Here is a 23,782-nt window from a genome sequence, read left to right on the forward strand (position 1 = left end):
TCAGATAACTAGGAGGGTTGAAATCATGGGCATGGTCACGTGGAAATTTTTAGAGACCCCCCACTTCGTCAGCTCATAATTTTTGAAATTTTTTACTTTTTTAGTTTTTAATTTTTTTCTGTACTCTTCTAAAATTAACAAATGACTAATAAGAAAATGGATAGTAAAAATATTAATTGCCTTTTTTTTACGACACTTTAAAAATTACCTGAAATTCATGCTTCTAGACTAGAATACCCCCTCACTACATTTTTATGGATCCTATTATAATGACGATTAATTATTTTCAGATGTTATGCTTATATTAAAAATATTTAATTTTTATGATTCCATTAGATCAATATTTCGATTTTTTTAACAGTTTGAATTAAGGAAATGCATTTTCGAGGAAACAGTTTGTTTAACCAAACATCTATTAAACCGTTATCTGACAAATTACACATGAGTGATGTAAATTTAAAAAATTTTGAAAAGTGAACAGTCTACAGATCCGTATAAAGGCACCTAAGTTAAATCGATAATGATCGATAAATATAGTGCGTTACGCTTAATAGACCCTACTTCGAAAAACATAAATAATTGAATATTTTTGTTGCATTAATTTCAGGTTTTTATTTATAAAAATTCGTTACACTCAAGTGATTTCAACGAAACCAATAATTATATCATAGGCAAATTATGAAAATTCAAAGCAAATAAAAAAAAAATATTAAATCACCTTATGGATAAGGTGTGAGGTATAAATTCGTTTAATTAACTAATGAAAAACACTTAACGAAATTTCACTTTAGAGTTAAAATAAAATAAAAAATCAGAAACATAAAATGAGCAAATAAACATAAACATGCTTTTATAAATGCCGATAATTAAAAAAAAAATATTAAAAAGCAAAATTTCGAAGATGCCTATGATTGACAAAAAAAAAATAAAAGAAGCGCATTGAAGCGCAACAATGTTGAGCTCATTAAATAAAAGTAAATTATAGCTACTTACATATGTACATAAAAGCGCAAAAAAAATAATACGCATATAACATACATATGTATATGTATATACATGTATATACATATGTATGTATGTATATATGCATTTTTGTACATACACCAAAGCTAAAAATAGTTACGAAAAAAGTTATACGAAAACGATTGCAAAGCTATTTTAACATTATTAACAAACCATCATTCAGTTAGTGAACTGTTATAACTGTTATTATATAGATGTTTTCTTTTTTCGATCAACTCATGGCAATAAGTGCGCGATCGTGTCTTAACGCAATTAATATTTGAAGTTTACGGCAAAGAGGCAATCAACCAACCTGTAAAGATGAGAAGAAAAAAAATATTCGTTTTAATGAACGGTTAATTAAAATAATTAAAAAATTGCCTACTAATTTGTGATTATGTACTGATAATTAAAAATTATATTGCAATGTTGTCGGAGCTATCATAAAATGAAAAAATTATCGAACCAAAAACAATATTATTAAAATTTGAGCCGTGAGAGGCTCTTAAACCAAAGAAATCGATCACTTATCACAAGGCGACTGGTGAAAGGAGTGGAGTTTTCTGAGCGAAAACTTAAAACAAGCGAACAAACACTAAGCACCGGACCAAATAAGCAACTCCTATACATCCGTACACACAACCCTAACAAAGCCGACAATCCAGCCGACTGCGCCGAACACCTAGAAACAAAATCGTACAACACGTTTATGTTGCATGCAACAAACTCGCAAAATAATATTATTTATTACTTATTTCGCTTTCAATTTTCTCCACGACTTAGTGTTGTTAGAAATTGCTGCAAGCTATGTTATACGCTTGTTTTCGAGGCACCACTTGCAGCCACATGCATAAATCACGACGAAAAACGACAGCGAAAATGGCAGAGACAACATTCGTAGCAACTGATATTCATGTATTGCAACAACATGTTGACATATCAATTGCATGCAACGAACAGCACGTAACAGAGCAGAGCACACACATACATACCTAGTATGTACATTGAATTGGCAACGAGCTAACAAGTCATCGGAACAGCCGTAAGACCACTGACAACAGTTCGTTTGTCGCCGTGTTGTTTCACTTACTTTTGGTTTGGACGTTTTAATTTCTTCATTTATTTATTATTTGTATTTCTGTTGTTTATTGGAGGTCTGTCTTTGCCGGCTGTGACACGTTTACGACAAGCATTTTTACGTCGTGTTCAAATAGTGGACAAATATGATAGAACATGTGACATTTTACTTTACAGAAATGCAGTCACTGCAAATGTACTCGTATACTAGAGTTAGCGGTAAACTTTATAAGGTCTGTTGAAAGAAACTCATTAAAAAAAAGTTCACCAGAGGCAAACGTAGGTCGTAGTAACTGATGTGCTTTGAAAATGTGTCTCGCATTTTTTTTTTTAACAAAATAGCAAATCTATTTTTTTGCAAATACTTTTATATAATAAATTTGTAATAAAATTTTTTGTAGAAAAGATAAATATTGAAATTTCTATAAGTGGAATGGCAGTTGCCGTGCTTATAACAAATTTAAGACATTCCGAAAGGATAAGATCTCTCTTTAGATCTTAGGCAATGCGTTAAAAAAGTTGACGGCTACGGAAAGTCTTCTTCTTCTTTATTGGAAATTCCAAGTGTAACCAGGCTTTCTCCAACTGGTCTTTCCAACGGAGTGAAGGTCTTCCTCTGCTTCCCCTGGTTGGTATTGCGTTGAATACTCTCAAAGCTGGAGTGATTTCATCCATTCGGACGACATGACCTAGCAATATGATGCTTGCCAATGCGCAAAGGACCATAAATTTTCCGCGGAGCCTTTCTCTCGAAACAGCGCGGTTGTTGAGATCAATGATGTCAATATTATCGGTGTACACCTGCATCTGTACACTCTGCAGCTCACATTATTTTCTCCAGAAGTCACTTAATAAGAAGTATACTTGTCTGAACCCTCGCTTGGTATCAAACGGCTCGGAGGGATAGCTCCCGATCCTGACGGAGCTTTCGGTGTTGCTCAACGTCAGCTTACACAGGATGGAGCCATGTGTAGCAGATCACGCACCCACGTATCCTCTGTGTAGTCGAAAAACATTGGGCGAGATAAAGTGGGAAGGCGAATCATTTCTTTCCAGGGTTGTAGGCTGTTTGGGACCCGCCACGTAGAAAACAAAGAATCAACAGAGCCTCGGATGAGAGACCCCTATTTTCATGACAACTTCTGCAAACGTGTTAAGAATTGCGATTTAAGGGTATGTCCGTTCTCTTAATTGGAAAGGTGCGCTGCCCATCTGGTTGGCTACGGAAATTATTGAATTAAATTTGAGTTATTATCAACTTACTCCAGACCTCTACTTGTAAGTCATCTGAAAAATCGTATTTGTAACAATTAACCACGGAAGCTGTAGAGTTCCCCCAAAGGGTTTCTTTACCTTTAAAAAGACTCGAAAAATTGAGTGAAAAAAGCGTTTACACAGGAATAGAAAAAGTGGAACTATGATGGCAATGAAGTCTAAGCGCACGACCGTAGGAGGAATAGCTGAGTTTAAGCATTGAACAACAACAAACAACTTTTCACAAAGCATTTTTTCCGCGTTTATTCATCCATGCAAATATCAAATATGAGAGTCATACACGCATGCACACACAAATTTCGGATGAGGAATTTTTATCAGCATATTTTACGTACTTGAGGATTTATGCGGAAGCACAGAGATACAAAAAAGCTGTGTAACGCTTTTAATGCCTCAATATTCATGAGTGAACTGCAATTGCATGGGAACGGAAGAGAATGCGATGAATAAAAGTGCATATTACAAAAATAAAAAGCCAATCTGTATGTTTATTCTTGACAATATGAGCGAGCGTATTTAAATTTTATTATAGAAAATCTGGAGATGAGAAATAAACACAAACACAAACAACAACATAGCGAACAAAAGATCTACTGTGCATGAAAGTCAATCTCCCGAAAGCATTAAATACATAAGTGGATACGAAATGCAGCTTCAGATTTGGTCCGGAAATCACATTTGCATGACGAGATGGAAGCAAGGCGGACGCACTATAAATATAAACACCATATACATACATATATGTATGTATATAAAATGTATATAATTTAATCAAAATCGTGAGCAATAAGCTGTTCACATGTATGCATATGGGCACCCGAGTGCTGTGCAGCGCTGCTGTGGGGTGTGGGTGATGCGAATGTCAGCTGCGACGCGGCCAGACGACTCTATCACGGCTACATTTTACAATTTATTATTATACTCTATAAATTGAATTAAAAATAACTAAAAGCTTATCACAACCGACGGAGGAAGCGAGGGCGGGCTGCTGTGCCGATGTATCGCATGTGTAAAGGAAATGCGCCATCGACGATGCAGAGCGCAGCGCAGCGCAACGTTTTCGAATGACATTGCGACTGTGTGATGTGATGAAAATCGGAAAAATTCTGTGCGACGCAAAAGGTTGTGCGGATGTCTAGACTTAAACGAAAAGTTAAGTTTTTTCATTTTTTCATGCTATAACGGCGCATTAGCGGAACATTTATAGGAAGAGTAGAATGTGCATAATTTAATTGTTTCCCTTATTGGAAGGAGCTATAATACAATTATTAATACTGTATAAATTTAAAGTGAGAGCGTGAAATTAAGGGTAGTCATTTATACATAAATATGCATATGTACATATGTTCAATAATAAATGAAAATATATAGTGTTCATAAAATATAACTAAAAAAAATGTCTTTAATAAAATCACCAATAGATTCAAAATTCTAATATAAATATATACCTACATATGTATTTTTAATTTATATTAACTTTTTAATTTTTTTTGGAATAATATTCAATTTTTTCCTGTTATTTTGCATTTCTTAATTTTTTTTTTATTTTTAGTTATAAAACAAATTAGAATATATAAAAAATTATACATAAAATACTATCTAATTTAAATACAACTAAATTAATTAATTTTTCATAATTGTTTGAAAAAATTCTGATATCCTTAATTTCAAATTTTACTTAATTTTACCTTTTCATGTCAATTACAAAAAAATATGTGACAAAAATAATAGCAAACAGAAAAATTAAAATAATATCAAGTTCAATGTCTATAAATTTCATAAAATTAATAATAATTAATATATTATTATTAATTTATTTTATAATTAATATATTTTTAATAATTGACATGAAAAGGTAAAATTAAGTAAAAATTTAAATTAAGGATATCAGAAATTTTTAAAGACAATTATGAAAAATTAATTAATTTAATTGTATTTAAATCATAAATAATTTTTTTATATATTCTAATTTGTTATATAACTAAAAATTTTAAGAAAACATATTAAAGTATATAATAGTAATACATATAATATATATACATACATAATAGTACATAATATTTTTTCTTAAAATTTTAAAGTAAATAACAAATTTTATATACGTATATGAATTTATAAATTAAATATTCAAAATCGATATTTTACAAGTTTACTCATTTAAATATATGTATGTGTTAATTTAATTTGTTTTGCACTCAGCTTTGCTAAACATTTTTTTTGTAATTCAATTGACACCTGTCTTTTTTAACCTGTATCGCCTAACCAATTCTGATCGGAGAACATTCAAGCGCCGTACATAGTACACATACTGTATGTAAATACTCGTATAACCAGTTGTAAGTGCTTACATGAGCTACTGTGGTTTCGATTTTACATAAGTTGTTGTTGGGTTCGCAAAAATTGTTATAGATAACTATATAGAGTGTTAATGAATGTATATATGTACATTAGGGTGTGTGTTATCTTACAAGTTGATTTTTGTTTTTGTAAACGCCTTCTGAAGTTTGACTTTTTGTCATAAACGGGCGGAACCAAAGTAAATAAGCTCCTTATTTTCCATTAAAATCGTGCCTAAATCATCTTTCCTTTCCTGTTTTAGTATTTAGCATTAAGCAAGTAAATCTACTCTTTGAAAAAGGGATACTCTAAAACAAAATTATTCAAGAGGCAGAGCAGGCAATTTGAAAAATAACTGACAACCTAATGCACATGTATAAGAGTGTAAACTAAATTTCCTAAATGAAGCTGATTTAACGATAACCGCAAAAAGCAAAATGTGAGACAGAATAATATGCAATATTCACTGAATATTTACACTGTAATGAAAACCCTATGTTTACATATTTCTTTATATAAACTAGTATTAGCGGGAAACAATCTCTTGGACTTTGCACATACTGAACGAAGCACACCTATACTTAACGGGGAGTCCACGAATGGCGAAAAATGAGTGTACGTTCTGTTCTCAAACAAATTAAAATATCTAACTCCGACGGCTGTTTGTTGTGTCTGTGTAATCAAATAATATAAGCGGGGTTAAGCCTCAGAGCACACAGAGTGGCGCGTGCTGCTGATAAGCCTACAGCCATGCTATTGTATTCGTAAAGACGTCTCAAAATATTTAATTTGAAAAAGAAACGAAAATTTCAAACGCTTGACCATGATGAACCTGTATTTGTACGAACTTCTAATATTTTCGGTATTTTCGTTTTGAAATTTCTATAACTTAGCGTTGTTGTTCGTTTCTATAAACATTTCATGTATTAGCACTGCCAATCATTGTTGTATGCCAAAGAAAAAAATTCTAGAAATAATTCAGCTTTTATGTACATACTTATGTACATACATATGTATATGGTAGGTATTGTAGGTTACTGTCAAAAAGTGCTATATGGTTATTTGTTCAAGACATTAATCGCATGATTTCTAATCAGTTTCTCCGCCCGTGTTTATTATTTTTTGTTGTCAGTTGACGATGGATCAAATCTCATTAGTTTAGTTTATTTAACTTAAAGGGTTACATGGGTTTACTGGTTTAAAAAAATCGATTTTTTTATTGCCTTATTAAATTCTACAACACCTCTATAATATTATCCTAAATTTTCATCCGAGTAATAGTTTCGAAAATATAGCCTTGAGAACTTGTGCGCCTAACCTCTAGCTAGGCTAAGTCTGCCATCTTTAAACGCATTTTACTCGAAACTGTGTTTTTTAAGTCGGTTGGCAAAATTTCTCGAGAACTATTCAACCGATCTTCATGAGATCTTACACAGGTCTTTGAGATACGATTCTTAAAGACTTGGACGAAGGATTTTTTCTTCGATTACAACTACTTGAAAAAAAAATTTAGCGAAATTTTCACTGAAATTTAAATTTTTGTTCTGAAAGTGTCTACCAAAAATACAATTTTCGTTTTTTCGTTCGTGCAAATTCTAAGTTAAGGTTTTAACTAAAAACGTATTTTTTTACTTTAGATGGTCCTGTAAGAAAATGGCGTCGCAATGGCCGAGTTTAAAATATTAAATATAAATAAAATATTTCAATTTTTATATGAGAAAAAAGTTGTTTTTACCCGAGGAAACCAATGTAACCCCCCAAATATTTCTAAAATATTATATTTTTTATTGCGTATGCGCATTTCTAACGCAAGCTCAGGGGCGTAAACGCTTCAAAACATCGTCTAGACTCAGATATTTCGCCTCAAATACGGAGTAAATACATTACGGCGTAAATGGCACTGCGTTCACTTCGATTATGGACGAATATGAGCAAATGTAAATTGACGTCTATTAACTGTCAGTTAAAAGCAAATTTACCTGGCATTGTTTTGCTTTTGGTCTGCGTGCTCGATTTTGGCTCTGCTACTTTGCGTTTTCAGCGCATAATTTGTCGTGTCGGGGGGTTCATTGCATTTGAATGGAATTCGATAACAGACCATATAAATACAACTACACAACACCGTTTACGACACCCGATAGTAAAACGATATCATGAAGCAATGTATGCGACGACGACGAAGACGACGTCGATTGCCGATTGTGGCATTCTTAGCGATTTGATGTCGTTGCATGCCAACACGCACAAGACGTCAATTGACGACTGTCAATCGAATGCAAATTTATGTGAGCGTGCGAGCCATCAGATACATAAGTACGTGCAAACGCCGACGATAAATGAAAAATAAAAATCGCTTATTCTATTATTATTTGTTATTTATTTGATAAGAGTCAAGGTATCGGAATGCTTAGGTAAATGCCAGAAGTTTTGAAATTGTATCATTATCGAAATGTAGTACTGGTGAACGGCTGTAAGATGTCGCAAGCACATAAGGTTTGATCTGGCAGTTCAAACCAATGACAAAGCAATATGGATATATGTACTCATATATGTATGCATAGTTATTTTAAATTCGAATAATTTTGGTAAATATTTTGGGTATGAAACGCCTTCTTGCTCGAATCGTCACGATAAAGCTGAATTTTTCAAAAAGAGTACCGTAAACAAGTCTCTTAGACATGTTTGATCGTGCGAATTCCGATCCCACATTCATGGAGAGCATTATAACTTCTGATGAGAAACAATCTAGGAATGGAGGGGAAAAAACGAGCCGAATTTTTTGATTAAATTTGAAATCAGGCCATTTACTCTTCTCTTAGTAGACACTTTCTCATTCTTAGGTTCAGTTCTCAAGAAGAGGAAGCTGTTGTAACACATTGGCCACCACGTCGTAAGAAATTTTTACAGTTTTCAAGCACCAAGACGATTTCTGCATATTTTCTAATAAAAGCTATAAGGTTAATATGTATTTAAGAAAAATTGGCTTGGCACTCAATGTGTTAAAAATGCTGATTTCAAACCAGTTCATTCCCCCATTAACATAAAACAGAGAGATTACATGTTTACGATATTTATTAAATATTTTCAATCTCTCTCTCTCTCTCTATTAAGTAATAGCGATTCAGCACAATAAATGCACACATTTTAAAATATACTCAATACAAAAAAATGCAATTTAGAAATTTTAAAGAAAAATAACAATTTGCAACACGATTATTTTCGTCAAACTCATAAAAAACTCCACCATATATTTGGTCTAACAGGTTTTCGATCGCCGCTTCCTTGATCGGGTCGCGGTATCATTTGACGATTGCGCAGCTTTCTTTCAATATTACGTCTGGTACTAAGCGACTGTGGACAATAGTCGAACTGTAAAGTACTGGCTGGTAATAATTTCATATTGCGCTGTAACTTTTCTTCATCACGTAACGATCTTAGCACCTCCTAGGCAAGAGAGATAAACATCATAAATGCATTTAAAAATTTCAAGGAAAACTAGTTGGACTAATTGCAAAACATATTTACAGTGCTGCAAGGCCTTATCATACCTTTTGCGAAAAACTCGCCTTTTCCCTGGGTGCCAGACGTTTCCACGATTTGGCGCCTTCACGCAAGATACGCGTGAACCCGTAACGTGGATGTTTGCTTTTGAAGTGTCGCAAATAATTCAAATACGGATGACGCGTGAGTTGACGTTTGCTATTTTCAAAAGCACGCCCAAAGTTCGGCGCGATCGTTTTGCCAAATCTCAATGACATTTTGCGCAATTTCTCCTGTTCGCGTTCGATTCTTCGACGTTCGCGACTTCGTTTGCTACACAGTTTACGGCGATTGCCCGCGCGTTTTCGACCTTGCGGTTTTCTACGATTGCGAATCATTGCTGTTTTTTTATTTAAATGTTTATAGTAGTACTAAGACTTTTGCAAGGAATTATAAATAAAATAAAATTATAAATAAAAAAAGTACACTGATTGATTTTGTGAGTTTTTCGAAAAATTAAAAGAAAATGTGTAAAATAAAAAATATAATGGATTTCTCATGGCTCTCTGGGGCAGTCGTTATTACTGAAGAGCGTTGAATTTTTTAACTTGGCAGTTTCAATGCCGCAAATCTTTGTAATACTATGAAAATTTCAGCCATAGCTCGATGAACAAAATAAGTGAACTTAACTTTGGAATAGTATTACTTATCAATACATATCAAACTGAATAGATGAAAAATTCTTTTTCTTAGATTGGTACAACCTTTTTGATGTGCGTGTGAAGTTCGATCTTCATAGTTCTATTAGTGTGTATTTGGCCAGCTGTTTATTTACGAGTCGAAAAGTTTGTCCTTAAAATTGAAGAAGTTAAAAAAACAGTGACCGGAAGTCGTAATGTTGGCTTCAGAGAGATAACAGAGGACCTCAACATCTCTTATGGATTGACCAACCATTATGGTTAATGTATGAGGTACGAAACGAGTCATTGCTAGACGCGTATCAAAAAACCTGAATCTTTTGCAAAAGCGTTGTTGAATAGAGGTCGCAAAAGGACGCTGAACAGCCCAGCTGAAGCAGAGAACATAAAACATATTTGAATTCTCTGGCTAAAGTGCATTCTTTACACGCATCATTACAGGTGACGAGACGATAACGTCGAAACCAGCCGACAATCTCGCCGAAGGTGATACAAAAAACCACAAGACCCTAAATTATCTACAGGCAGTGAAGTCCAGACCGCCCCAGGCTTATGACAAGTGCATGGAAAATTGATTTAAGAGTGGCATGCTTGTATTGGCGAAGAGATTTGTTGAAATATTTGAAAATGTAGTATATTTTTTTGGGTCAGTCCGGGTCAAATTTGATATCATAAAATAATTATATTTATCGTATATTTAAATGTAGTAAGGTATGTACATTTTACTTTTTTTCCAAATCTTTGCATTCGCGAACAGCTCTTTATTTTTGTTTCTTTTTCACTTCTCCTCAAGTGACTTATTTCAGCCTCAATTACTTATAGATCGTGACAAATCTCGTTTTCGGTATTTTCTATTTTATTTTTATTTAATCTACTCGCACTTTGCTTCTGCTCTATACATATGTACCTACATACATACATATATATATGTATATAAAAGTAATGTGTGATTGTGCAAATGAAAAAGCAGCAAACACTGTGCCAAAGGGGTTTCACGCATCAAAGTCATGGTGCATTAAAATAAATTCTTATTTATGAGGAGAGTAAATTTAAGAGAGCGTATGTACATATGTATTTAAATATATATTTAAATAAGTATTCCCGCAGTTGAATATAAGTATGTATATATAAATGTATATAAGCTTAAGTACATAAGCATCTGGCAACGTTGGCTTTCTGGTGGATTCGTCGAGTTATATTAAATTGTCATTTGCTCATTTAAATGTCTGGTGTTTTCAACGATGAGGTAGTATTTTAAAAATAACTTGCACAATTTATTATCATGAGCGAAGACAAAGAAACACCTAAGTGGAGGGTTGTCGCATACAAATTTACATATGCATGAATCTATATGATAATGTAGTAGCAAATAAATCGGTCGTTGATATTTTTTAAACTAATTTTTTTAAAGCCAATTTGCCTTTCAATCAAAATATCATACATATAATTGGGGGCTATTGACATTATTGATCCTTACCAAATTTATATTTCATTATTAATAGATTTCGAATATTTATAAAGAGCATTGATTATTATTATTATTGGGTAATCGAAAAAGTCTTTTCGTATTTTGTCAACAGATGTCGTTGCAGTCGTATATCTCCAGTGCTACCAAATAACATTGTGTTATACCATATAGTGTTGGAAAGGTGAGATTTTAAGCTTCATTTAAACAAAAAATTAAATTCGGGGAAGTTTAAAAAAAGTTGCAGCTCTTCAAAACGCCAAATCGTTAACCTATCGTTGAACAAGCCGATGAAATTATGGAAAAAATTTACCAGGACACATAAGCAGCTATGACATCGCTAAGGAACTTAACATTCAGCGTCAAACGGTTTTGAACCATTTAAAAAAGGCCGCCTACAAAAAAAAGCTCGAAGCAAAGCCAGAATTGACGCCTCGAAAGGTTATGCTGAGTTTCGGTGGGCTTGGAAAGGAATCATCGACTATGATCTGCTCCAGCCTTGGTCGAACGATTGATTCTACATTTTACTTTTAACAACTAATGAGATTGAATCAAGCAATCGAAAAAACGGCCAGAACTGATCAACAGAAAGGGCTTCGTCTTCCATCAGGGCAACGCTAGACCACCCACATCCTTGATGACTTCTCAAAAACTGAGAGCTTGGGTGGGAAGTTTTGATGCATCTATTAGATAGCCCTGACCATGCACCATCGGACTACCATTTGTTTCCGTCAATACATAACTCCCTTAATGAAGTAAAGTTGGCTTCAAGAGAAGCCTGTGAAAACTACTAGTCGCAGTTTTTCGCTGAGAAACCAGAAAAGTTTTACACTGATAAATATAAAAAAATAGGTTGAAGTGTGATTAGAAATACGAAACGACGACCCAATATTTTTATTATTAAACTTTAGTTTTGATATAAATGTGCTGAAAATGCTCCTCTCTCAACGTAACTTTGTTTGAGTCTATTGGTCGGTACACGCACATTAATTCCCGCCTTCTAAATTGTTCAAATTTTTATCTTAATAAACTTTTGTAACTTGCCATAGTTTGCTTATAGATATCGCTATATTCGCTTAATAATAGTTCAGAATTCCTTAAGGAGCTGTAGTATTTCCCAATTGATTTTACAATTTCTTTTTTCTTTCTACCAAAGCCCTTACGAAATCACAAGTTCACACCAAATTTGAAGTTTTACACAGCAAAACAGAAATGAAACGCTTGACATTCTCGTAATCCCAACCTACGTTTTTTCCGTATGGAAACTGCTCCAGATAAATATGTAAGTTTATTGGTTGCAAAAAAAAGTAAACGAAGCCATAAAACAACAAAAGACAAAGGCAGCCACTCGCTCTTAGCCATAAAACATGCATGCAAACATGTTTCGAACCATTCACTTTGCGGTTTCGTATCAAAAATTCACAAGCAACAATTCGCAATCAGCATAAACACCGCTAACCACGAGTTATTGCCTCAAACGGTAGTTGCGTAGATGTATGTATGTATATGTGTGCGTGTGTGTGTGCAAATAGCGAGGCAGTTGCGTCAACTTTTCAAAAACATAAAATGATATTATAGAGTTAGTAAAAAAACTGAAAACGAGTTTGACGTTTGGCACAAATGCCAAAACAAAAGTGCCAAACCAAATCGCATAACAACTTGTCGTACAAAAACGGCAGGAAAAAGGAGAAATACAAACAAAAGTGCAGTTGAAAATAATATTTAAGCACTGAAAAGCAAGTTAACATTTTAATTGTGGTTCATTTCGCATGCTGGAAACGTTAACTAGTTCACAAGACAACAACAAAAACAGTAGCGAGAATTTGCTAAAAATAAATAAAATACAAAACAACAAACATTCAAACAAAAGTGGTGACGACAACAAAATAATATACGATCGTGCGGCTTGAATATTTATGTGATTGCTCTGTGTGTTTGCAAAAGTATTCGGTATTTATGTATGTATGTATTTCGCTTTTTGCCAAACCGCATAACTTTTGATTTTGTTTCTGGTTTATCTTTCTGTTGTTGTTGTTACTTTTTTACACACATCTTTTCATATGATATTTGAAGCAACACACATGTACATTAGATAAATATGTATATAAATAAAACTATTTATATAAAGGGTGATCCATTTCGAGCTTCCTGCTTCTTTAAAGAAAAAACACAGAAACTTCAAATTTAATAGGGAATGTTTATTATCATTCGAAGGAACCTTCTTTGACATTTTCTTAAGATTATCTTTTTCAAATATTTGACGCAGCTACGTCTCAGATGGTCCATCCGTTGAGTCCGATTTTAGATGACTCGTTCGTGCATTTCGATCGGTAACTGGTGAATGACACGCGTTATGTTTTGCTCCTAGGCCTGAATCTAGGCGGGATTGCCTCCATAAACTTTAGATTTTACATATCCCCACAGGAAAAATTTTAACGGTGTGATATCACGCGATTTTGGTGGTAATCGACCGGATTCTCTCAAAAAATTCTTTGCTTGTTGCGATGTGTGGAAAGTGGCGCCGTCTTGTTGAAACCAAATGTCCGAGATCACGAGCTTCAATTTCAGGCATCAAATAGTCGGTTATTATGATGCGATCACGGTCACGGTTACGTTCTCACCGGCATTATTTTTGAAGAAATATGAACCGATGATTCCACAGTCCCGCAAATCGCACCAAACCGTTTTTTTTTTTTTTTGAAAATAACATGACAGCTTGGCTCAGGTCTGATCTGTCAAAAAAATGCTATTAAAAAATACCTCTACTTACATCATCTTTTACAGCGTAACCAGTTTCTCGGTGCTAAAAGTAGCAACAGGAAATTAAGATTTGACAAATAGTTGTGAGTTAGTACTGGGTACTAGTAGCTCGCCATAGGCAATAAGTGGCAAAATTAGCAAAACGACCATCGTAAAAGCAACTCAGAGCAAAATACAGAACCGCTTCTTCTGGTAAAATGTTACAGAAGGTATCACACTCGAAAGTCTTCTTTTGAATGCGCTTCCTTAAACCATTGCGAGTAATAAATGCAAGTCTGAATGCTTGTCCGATTGTCTCGCTTAATATATGAACTGATATTTGCCATTTTAGAATCTTGTGAGTCAGCAGAGAGTCTTGTGAGTCAGAAGGTTAATCTACGAGTTTATATTATTAGATCGATTTGTGGCAGATATTTTCAAAAAAAAAAAAAACAGCAGTAAATTTATGCATATATGCTAAACTTGTAAATAAATGAGAGCAGCTGCGCATATAATGTGTGTAACCAGAAATCAGGCGCACTTTCACATCTGTCTGGCGACGCGCGTTTTCCGACTTGTGCGTCAAAGCGATTCAAAGTCAATTTTACGACTTAAATAATAGACATCCAAATCTTTGCCTTCAATGAATATATTTACTATTTAAACGCTGCGATTTTCAAATTTCCGTAAACAAGGCGAACATTCTTGCTGCAATAGCAATCAGTCTGACATCTGCTAGACACAATTCCATGCATTTGCAATACTTGCGCACAACTTGAGAAATGTTTACACTAAAATACCCCCATTCATATCTTTTCACCAATGAGTAAATATTTTCTGGAATTGCGTCCAGTCTTTCAAATTCAAAATACCTGGAAGTAGAAGAAAAGAGTACGCATACAGTTAATTAACGAATTTACAAAAACAAAATTAGATTTAAACTTTAATAAATACAACAGTTTTTTGGAAAAATTTTTTTGTGTCAGACATATTTGTTGGTGATCCAAGAGTTTGGCATTGTTCTTCCCCATACTGAAGGTGCAAAAACAGAATATGTATGTATGTACTTTATAGACGTAAACAATATTGGAAACAATTGCAAAAAGAGAAATGTTCGAAAATAAAAGTTTGATTTTATCTAGGCTAGAGCTGCAGTTTGAAGGGTCGTCCTTTTTCAAATTTCGATAGTTTATAGCTGCATAACAATCGATATATAGCATAGTTTTTGAGTTATAGCCACTTAAAGGGTAGCCACCCAGTTTTCTCGAAACAGCATTTTTCGAATTTGCTGCTGTGATAACCAGAAGACAAATAATCCACTCATCATGATTTTTTTTCTGCCTGGTCTATACATGCATACTTCTACACACGTAAAAAATCGATAGGTCATTGGATTTTTTTATCTGATCGTAAATCGAATTTTGGTAGGCCAAGAGCGACCAAAAATTTGGAGTTTTTCACTAATATTCTCGAAACATTTCAAAACAATAAAAAAACTACAGTTTTTTTCCAAAAAATTAACGTTTTTTGAGACCGGCATATTAAGGGGTTACAAGGGTTTACGGCTCTTAAAGGCTTAGACGATGGATTTTTTTCGATTCCAATTATTTGCAACAAAATGTCTCGAAATTTTAATTTTTTTGTAAAAATGTCTGCCAAAAAGCAAATTTTCAGAATTTTTAAAACACGTATTTTTCACTTTAGATGGTCCTGTAAGGAGTTATCCTGCCGCATCTTTTTTCCGAGGGGTCACCGGAAATGGCGTCGCCATACCGAATTAAAAAAAAGTTTTCCCAAAAATCACAGAATTTCTTTGTCAGTAGTGTATATTTGTAGCAATAAAAAATTCTAATAAAATATTTCATTTTTATATGAGATACAAATTTTTGAAAAAATCTGTTTTTTACTCGAGGAAACCCATGTAACCCCTTGAATGTGCTCCTAAAGTGTCCAAATGCAAAAATATGGATATTAATCGAAATCTTTGACTAGCAATGTCAAAAACTAATATAGAAAGAGACCTAATGATTTTGATCTGACACATGATCTACAGATTTCATATTCAAATTCTTTGGCAAAACACCGCAGTTTTTCACGAATAACAAAATTAAGAGACCTTATGATCTTCCAGCAGAATGCCATTTGCCAACTTCATTTAAGCAAAAAAATTTCAGCTGAAATAAATGAGAAATAAATGAATATTGGTCAACACTTTTAAGGCAAATGACTAAAATGCCAGTTACTTGATTGAAAGTGTGATTTCGGTCTTTGCCCATAAAAGTTCCAACCATAAAAGCTAGCAGTTGCACAATGATTTCAGTGAATTTCAAATACTGCACGGCGACAAAAACCGGCAAGAATTTACTTATTAAGCAACCTGCCTACTTATAATGTTAAGAGAACATGGCTATAAAAATTTGGAGCCAAAACGGAGAGTTGGAGCAGAAACGGCAATAAAAACTTTATTTGCAAACACATAAATATTTTAACTTTAACACTTCCAGCGAAGAGCCAAGTAGGAGAAGCAGTAAAATATTCTAAATTCAGGTCGCTTCAAAGTTGCAAGAGATAAAATCCAAAGATCGACCATCTGCTAATAAGCAACCCGATGTTACACTTGTACTCACGCCCGTGTGTATGTATGTATGTTTGATAATTTGATTTGTGGGTCATGCATTAACGCACAACAGCAACAAAAGAACACCGGCAGTTGAACCGACAACATCTTGGAGCAGCCGACAACATCTTGTGCGGCATCGTAATTTTCTGTTGAGCTTGTAAAATTTTCATTAATTCTCTGCTTTATTTTACATAGCACCGCATAACATAATTTGCATAAGTAAGTGGGGCAGCAGCAGCGGCAGAGACGGAGACAGGACTGGCACGGAATGTAGGAAAACTGTGTAAAGTTGCCAGAAATGAGGGAACGAAGTGGGCGCAAGTGCTTGTGTGGGCAGAAAGGAGCGCAGGCGTGTGGAAAAGGGCTACAAGTGAAACACACCGCAGGCATTAACGAGTGCACCGCCACGGCCCCCGAACCAGCGCCCGACTCAGCACAGCTGCATGCTTTCCCGGTTTGCTGACAAACAACAGACGTTTTCATTGCTTTCCCGCTAGGCGTGGGAAATGGGACAAATTCTTGGGCGCACCGACAAACCAACCAAATCATAATATGGCGCATACAAAGACGAGAAACGCTTAAATATTGAATGGATCCAAGCAAACATACAAACACACACATACGTGTGAACGCGGCTGCCAGCTGAGTCCGCCACATTCCGGTTGACACAAATTTCTTTATTTTATTGAAAATTATGAAAATCCACAAGCAAATGCCTTCAAGTCAAATATATGGCAGGCACGATTACGAAGCCAGGCTGGCTGCTAGCGAGCAAAGCAGTCAGTCAGTTAGTCAGCCCCCGTCAGTTGGCCTACAAGTCGGGCAGATGCCACAGTGAGGGAGCGTTGGACTGCCAGCTGCATTGTCAACGCTCCAACTCCAGTTGTTCCCTCAACAACAACAACAACGTCTGTCGATGACGGCACAATTCGGTTGCCAGCTGCCGCCAGACGCCACGGCTTCTAGTTTCTGCGCCGTCACGCAGCTGAACTCTAACATCGCCGCCTATTACTATATACATACTTATGTGCTCAACTATGTAAATAGGTGCATATGTATGTAGGCATTTGCACATAGCTAAGCGCATTACACATTAACATCATGTGTGCGCGCACATTTAAGCATATGTGGAAGCATTTATTGCCCGACCGTCAGCTGACACTGAGTGTTGTTATGTCACTTATTGCACTGAGAAAATTTGTTTAGAGTCAGTTGATGGATTAATCAGCTTCATCAGTTGATTTTTATAGAATTTTTTTCCGGCCGGTATTTTTCAAATTTGCTATGGCCTATCTACCTATCTACTACTATCAATTTTGGAAAGCCAAAACCGACGCTATTGTGTAAATTTTTGTCGTAGGACATTGTATGGATTCTTCAAAGAAGTATTTAATATTTTAAATCTTATCGTGAGTTCAAATAAAATTAAAACCAAAAATACAAAAACAAAACTTATTTCAGATCTTGCAAAAAAAATGGTTTTCAGATCACAGCTTTATGATATGGCTTGGCCAGCACAATCAGCAGATCTGAATCCAATCGAAAACTTATTGTAAATTGCTAAGGAAAACATTGGACCTGTTAAACCGCAAATAAGGCGGAACTCAGGAAACAGGTTCAATTGGTTCCATAGAATATTTGGCGCAGAAGTGAAAGTAAGCTGTTTTTTCTCACATACTTGAGCAATGTCTAAATGACACTTGGGCACTTAGTGGCCCCAACAATTTTCAGTTGAAACGCAGAGGTCTTCATTAATGAATGCTTTATGCTGTGCTTGTTGCTTATGATAAATGCTTAATAACTTCACACTAAACTCAAATTGTTGGCATTTTTATGAGAACACACAAAAAAACATGAGCTTAAGGGGGGGAAGAAGTAAGTGTTACGTCCCGCTGCTTCCGCTGCTTTGAAAATACAAACAAATTCTAAAAATGCAACACTTAATGAGGTGAAAAAAAAAAAATAAATAAAAAAGTTAAAAAAAAGAGAGAAAACAACAACACTAACGCAGAGGCAGCGGCAAAATTAGTTACAAATAGCAAAGTTAAAAATTAATAAATGCAAATTAAAAGCCGTAAAGCGAAACGAGAACGAGCATTTTGTGTGGAATGTGGCAGTACAAGCAGCAAATGAGGCGCAGAAAAGGAAACAAATGTCGGAGAATAATATTAATAACAATAAATAAAGGCGGGTGCATGTGTTACCCAAACAAACTATGTGTGCTTCTCCTTCAATCGTGCAAAGTCGCTTAACTATGTTTGTGTATATGTATACATACATACATATGTATATAGCATAAATATGTATTATAAGTATGTTTATATAATTTTTGTTTTGTGTTTTGAGTAAACGCTACGAAGCGACTCGACGCCACGGCAAAGCAAACAAACAAATAGCTTGGAATCGGAAAACAAACGAAAGGTTATGAGCGCGAGGGAACTGCCAAAAAAGTAACATTGAGTTTGAGAGTCAAGTCAAAAACATGGCTAAACAAATTAGCACGGAAATTTTTAAGCCATTTATTGCCTGTTTGTGCCTATTTGCACAGCGTAGGTTTTTTTTTAGCACTTGTCGGGCTTGGATTGCCATTAGTTGGTACTCCTACTAGGTGGGAAGGAATAGGTGTGCAGAGTTGTGCGAAATTATAAAATTATCATATTTTAAATGGAGAAAAGTTCAAAGGTTCTGTCGATTTTTGCATTGCAAAGAGAAAATTTTTTTACAAATTTCTCAATTAGAATATCAAAAGTATCCCATTTCAGTCACGAACTCAGTTTTTATCATTTCAACTATGATATTTATTTAAGTAAACCCTGGCATTAACTTTTATCAGGCGGTGTATGTATGTATGTAAGCGTAGTATGACATGCTCACCGTGTATACACCTTCTTCATAAATTTTAGATACAACACTACAAACAACATTAGAGTAAGTTCATGCGTTCGCGGCAGCGAACAGCTACCCAACCAAACAGCTGTTTGTCGCTGCCGCTGCCGACGCCTACCTCACAACAAACGTTTGAACCAATATTTACATGGAAAATAATAAAATAAAATAAAAAAGAATAAAAACCACAACAAATCAAAAAGCAAATGTGTAAAACCGCAGCACGATCGTGTTTTGCGAGAATTTCATAACACGTTTTGAAGGTATTCGACAACGTCTCCTGCCGCCATCGGTACGTGTGCACCGGTGAAGTGCGCGTTCGAGGAGCTATAAGCCGCACGATTGTAGAATGTTAAGTGACCGAACGAGTGTTGTTTTCGGGTTTGTACAATTTCGCATGAACTACTTGTGTATTTGTAGCTTTTAGTTGTTGTTTCTGCTAGTACACATGAACGTGTTTTCCTTGTACTTTGCATGGGCGTTTGCTGATACAAAAAAAAAAAATTAAATTTAAATAAAATAAAACTGTCGGAAGCGTGCAGATTGAAATCTGAATTTTCTGAATGTAAGAAGATACCAAAACTAAAATAAAATAATTTAAAGATAGTAGAATTGAAATAACACAATTTTACAAATTTGTCATATTAAGGAGTTTAAAAATTATTTTCGAGAACTGATTCAACTAAATGTTAATTGAGCCACAAACACGGTTGCCTTGTCAAATTTGAACACTGCTACATACACACAAGATAATATTCTCCAAATTTTGTTTACCTCGCCTTAACCTGTACTTAACACAGCTTAATTTAATATGTTCGCCAATTTTCTGTTCTGCACTTGGCACTGTCGTTTTGTTGTTCTTTCGTTGTGCAAATGTTTTTCTTTCTGACTTCTTGGGTTTTAATATCTTTACGCTCTGTGCTTTAAGTATTCGTGATGTCATCACTTAAAAGTAACCTGTCCGCACCGTGTTTTTTCGGCAGCAGCTTAACGAAATTGCACTCAAAACGAAACGAAGCAAATTTTCAGAATTAACAAGGCATACATGGGTATGTGTAGTATGTACAACGTTGGAATGTTCATAAGTATAGTATAGGTTTAACTGTTCAAGGTTAATTTGGGTTTGACGCGAACATACATACATATGTATGTATCTAATATTACTGCTTTCAAAATGGATTATTGTTCTGCATGGAAGTGAATACAATAATTTTCAACAAATAAATTGAAAAAAAAGTAAGTGGAATCTTTAGAGCTTTTTTGTCTACTTGACTACAGTTATCAACATTTCGATTAATAAGTAGAAGCATAAATTTACAAAAAATTAGTACATCCACTACTAAAGAGATCTTCTGATATATTCTCTTAAATCGCGTGGATTTGTCAGTTATAACTTTTAGTTCAAAATAATCGTAGAGCTGCAATTTCTTCTACAGCCGGTTCTACGTTACCGGAATTGACCCGGATTTTATCCAGTCAAGGGCTGTTGTTATGAGGATCTAACCTAGTTTAGACTGGTGAATAAAACAAAGAATCATAGAGCTCCACATAAACATTTTACCTTTGAAAACTCCAAAATATGTAATCCGTTCGTATCAATCACACCATGTTCATATCAATAACAACTTAAGGATAAACACCTAATGGGATCAAGTGAATTATAAAATCGGCACTTGCCGGAATCTGTAGCTTTGAAGCAGGAAGTTGAAGAGAGATTGAAAAGGATACAAACAAAGTTAGCAAACAAATTAGCGGAAATCAATATAAATATTTGCAAATCGTTAGCTTAAAACAGAAAAAACACATTTTTCAAATATCACATTTTCACGCAAATTTTTTAACCAAGTCTTTTGGGGTTTCCAACATAACTTGTTTGGCTGATAACCGTTGAAACGTACGCACCTCAGTAACGCTGTTGAGCACCGGAAATTCGCATTGAGCGAACAAAACAAAACGAAGATGAAGAAGAAAAAGTGAAAGTGACACTGGCTGGGTGAGGGCAACACCTGAGGAGGATTATACATTCATACATAAAAGTGACAGACGCGCAAAACGTGTTGAATTTAAATACGCTTATTGAAGCTGTTGAATTGGTGGGGGAGAGCAGAAAAGAGTGACGGAAAGTTGAGAGCTGAAAATAAATTCGACATGTGCAAAGGGGGGCTTGCAGAAGGCGGAGCATTTGACAATAAAGCACACAACAGTAATTCGTATAACAGCAAATATCCGAATGGAAATATGACAAAATATATATTTGAGCATACAATTTAACATTTAAATAAAAACAAATGACTAATTTCATTTGCAAGAAAGGACTGACATTTTTAAATATACCTATACATATGAAAATACATGTATAGTGTTCCTTTTCAGTGAAAGAAAAATTAGTTATGCATTATGCATTAAATATAAAATTGTCACTAAGGTGTAAATGGCATGAAATGGCGGAAAATGTGAAGCTAATTATGTATGTATATTGTTGAATGAAAACATTAAAGTCAAAGCGCACTTCGTTTATTAATAACTGTTTTTACTCGAACCGGAAATCACCGAGCAAAAATGTCAGGAATTTATCAAAAGCTTTTGTAAGAAAATAACAACAATATGCGCCGATTAGTTCAATGGACTTTTAAAAGTAAATAACAATTTCAGAATAAAATAATTTCAATTTTATGAAGATTTTCAGCTTTATGCATTTGATACTCCATATCTTCCTTGGCCTACATAGCTTCACCATTTATTATTAAAAATATGTAATAAAACGTTGGGCCTCAATGTATCATGTGGTGGGAATATGGTAAATTTTTAGTAGTTCCTTTACATTATAAACCTTTCCGCTTACTCTATGAAAACTCAAAACGAACACCGTCAATTAAAATAGCCGAACCAGTGTCCGCTTAAGCCCAAGTTATGGTTGCCAAACTATTTCTACAATAATAATTGTTATTAATGAAGTCGGAAGAAGCGTTTGGAATTTTCAAACATTTTAAACTCTTGCGTTGTTGTTTTGTGGTTTCAACAAAGCTCATTGCCTGCTTATTACTTCCTCGTACATTGGGTGTTGTAAAGAGAAACGGTAAATGTGAATTTCGAGACTGCCAAAAATTACCGGAAATTCCGCACAACACGTGCACCTTAATTGTAGTTTACAAGCGTTACGTATCAACCAAAACAACAACAAGCACTCACATGCCCACAAACGAACACTTTACTAAGCTATTGGGCCCCACAACGGACCACCGTTTTTTCCAGAGCGCACGAACGCAAACCATCGTTTACGTCACTCGCCCGCCAACGTCAGCCGAATCGACCAACCGACCGTTCATTTGATCATTCATAGAGCAATGAAAATGAAACGTTGCTGAGGCCGCCAACATCAACTAAAGTAGCCGCGACAACAACAACCAAAAGTAATTTCTTATATTTTTATTCATTTACTTAATATTGCTAATGTTGTTGTTTCTGTTGTTATACCGACTGTTGTTTTGATTGCTTCTGCTGACGTGAGACGGAATGAAGCGGAACGGGTTTTCTTTCGCCATTGCTTCGGTCGTGTCTGCATACGGCAGTCTGTTGCTGCCAAGTTGTTGTTGCTGTCGCTACTTAGCCAGCTAGCGGTACGCTCTACTCGCTTGTTCTTGAAAGAGTTCAACGACTTTTCACTATAGCGCACAGATATTTTTCCATTCAGCGTTTGTTGTTGCTTGTACAAACACCCATATCTATTGCTATATATCTGCTATATATTCATATGTTTGTATGGGAGCACGACTCCGGCTAATTTTCCGTTGCAGCGATCACTTCGCGTCGATGAGGAGGAACTGATGAGCTTTTCTTCCAACAGGGGACAGTGGTGGTGGCAAAGCGAATGAACTGAAAACCAAAATAATGCATAAAAGCATTCGATAGCATAAAAATGTGTCATATTAAACACATACACAGGCATTTAAACTCATATGTATGTATGTATGTACATACAAATGTACATATGTTGTATATCATTCATTTTTAATTTGTATTTCCAGTATTTACCAATGCTAACCTTACAGATTCTTAAATTATGACTATTTTGGCAATGATTTCTGCTTTGTTTTTGTTTTGATTTTTTGAACAATTTTGCAATGCAATACCATTGCTAGCAATTTATTTTACAACATAAAAGTTAATAATACAACAATAGCACTTTTTAATTGGCCAGCTTTG

The 23,782-nt window shown here is 34.7% G+C and overlaps 2 protein-coding genes across 2 annotated transcripts in view; both read right to left on the reverse strand.

The window, feature by feature from the left end:
• LOC120776391 (phosphatidylinositol 4-kinase beta) overlaps nucleotides 1-23,782 on the reverse strand; it is a 139,483-nt gene that overhangs the window by 112,771 nt on the left and 2,930 nt on the right. The window lies entirely within an intron of this gene.
• On the reverse strand, nucleotides 8,861-9,665 carry LOC120776393. Its single transcript, XM_040107011.1, has 2 exons — nucleotides 9,240-9,665; nucleotides 8,861-9,135 (listed from the first exon to the last, which is right to left on the reverse strand). The coding sequence occupies exons 1-2, from the start codon at nucleotides 9,567-9,569 to the stop codon at nucleotides 8,920-8,922; spliced, it is 546 nt and encodes a 181-aa protein (XP_039962945.1). The 5' UTR covers nucleotides 9,570-9,665; the 3' UTR covers nucleotides 8,861-8,919.

The sequence above is a fragment of the Bactrocera tryoni genome, chromosome 5, assembly GCF_016617805.1.
Source record: "Bactrocera tryoni isolate S06 chromosome 5, CSIRO_BtryS06_freeze2, whole genome shotgun sequence".
NCBI classification, from domain to species: Eukaryota; Metazoa; Arthropoda; class Insecta; order Diptera; family Tephritidae; genus Bactrocera; species Bactrocera tryoni.

Bases quoted from the DNA above. Each gene is read 5' to 3' on its own strand.
- LOC120776393 (XM_040107011.1), bottom strand. From the start codon at position 9,569: ATGATTCGCAATCGTAGAAAACCGCAAGGTCGAAAACGCGCGGGCAAT. The intron at 9,136-9,239 runs GTATGATAAGGC...TCTCTTGCCTAG, and splicing joins AGGCGAGTTTTTCGCAAAAG to GAGGTGCTAAGATCGTTACG.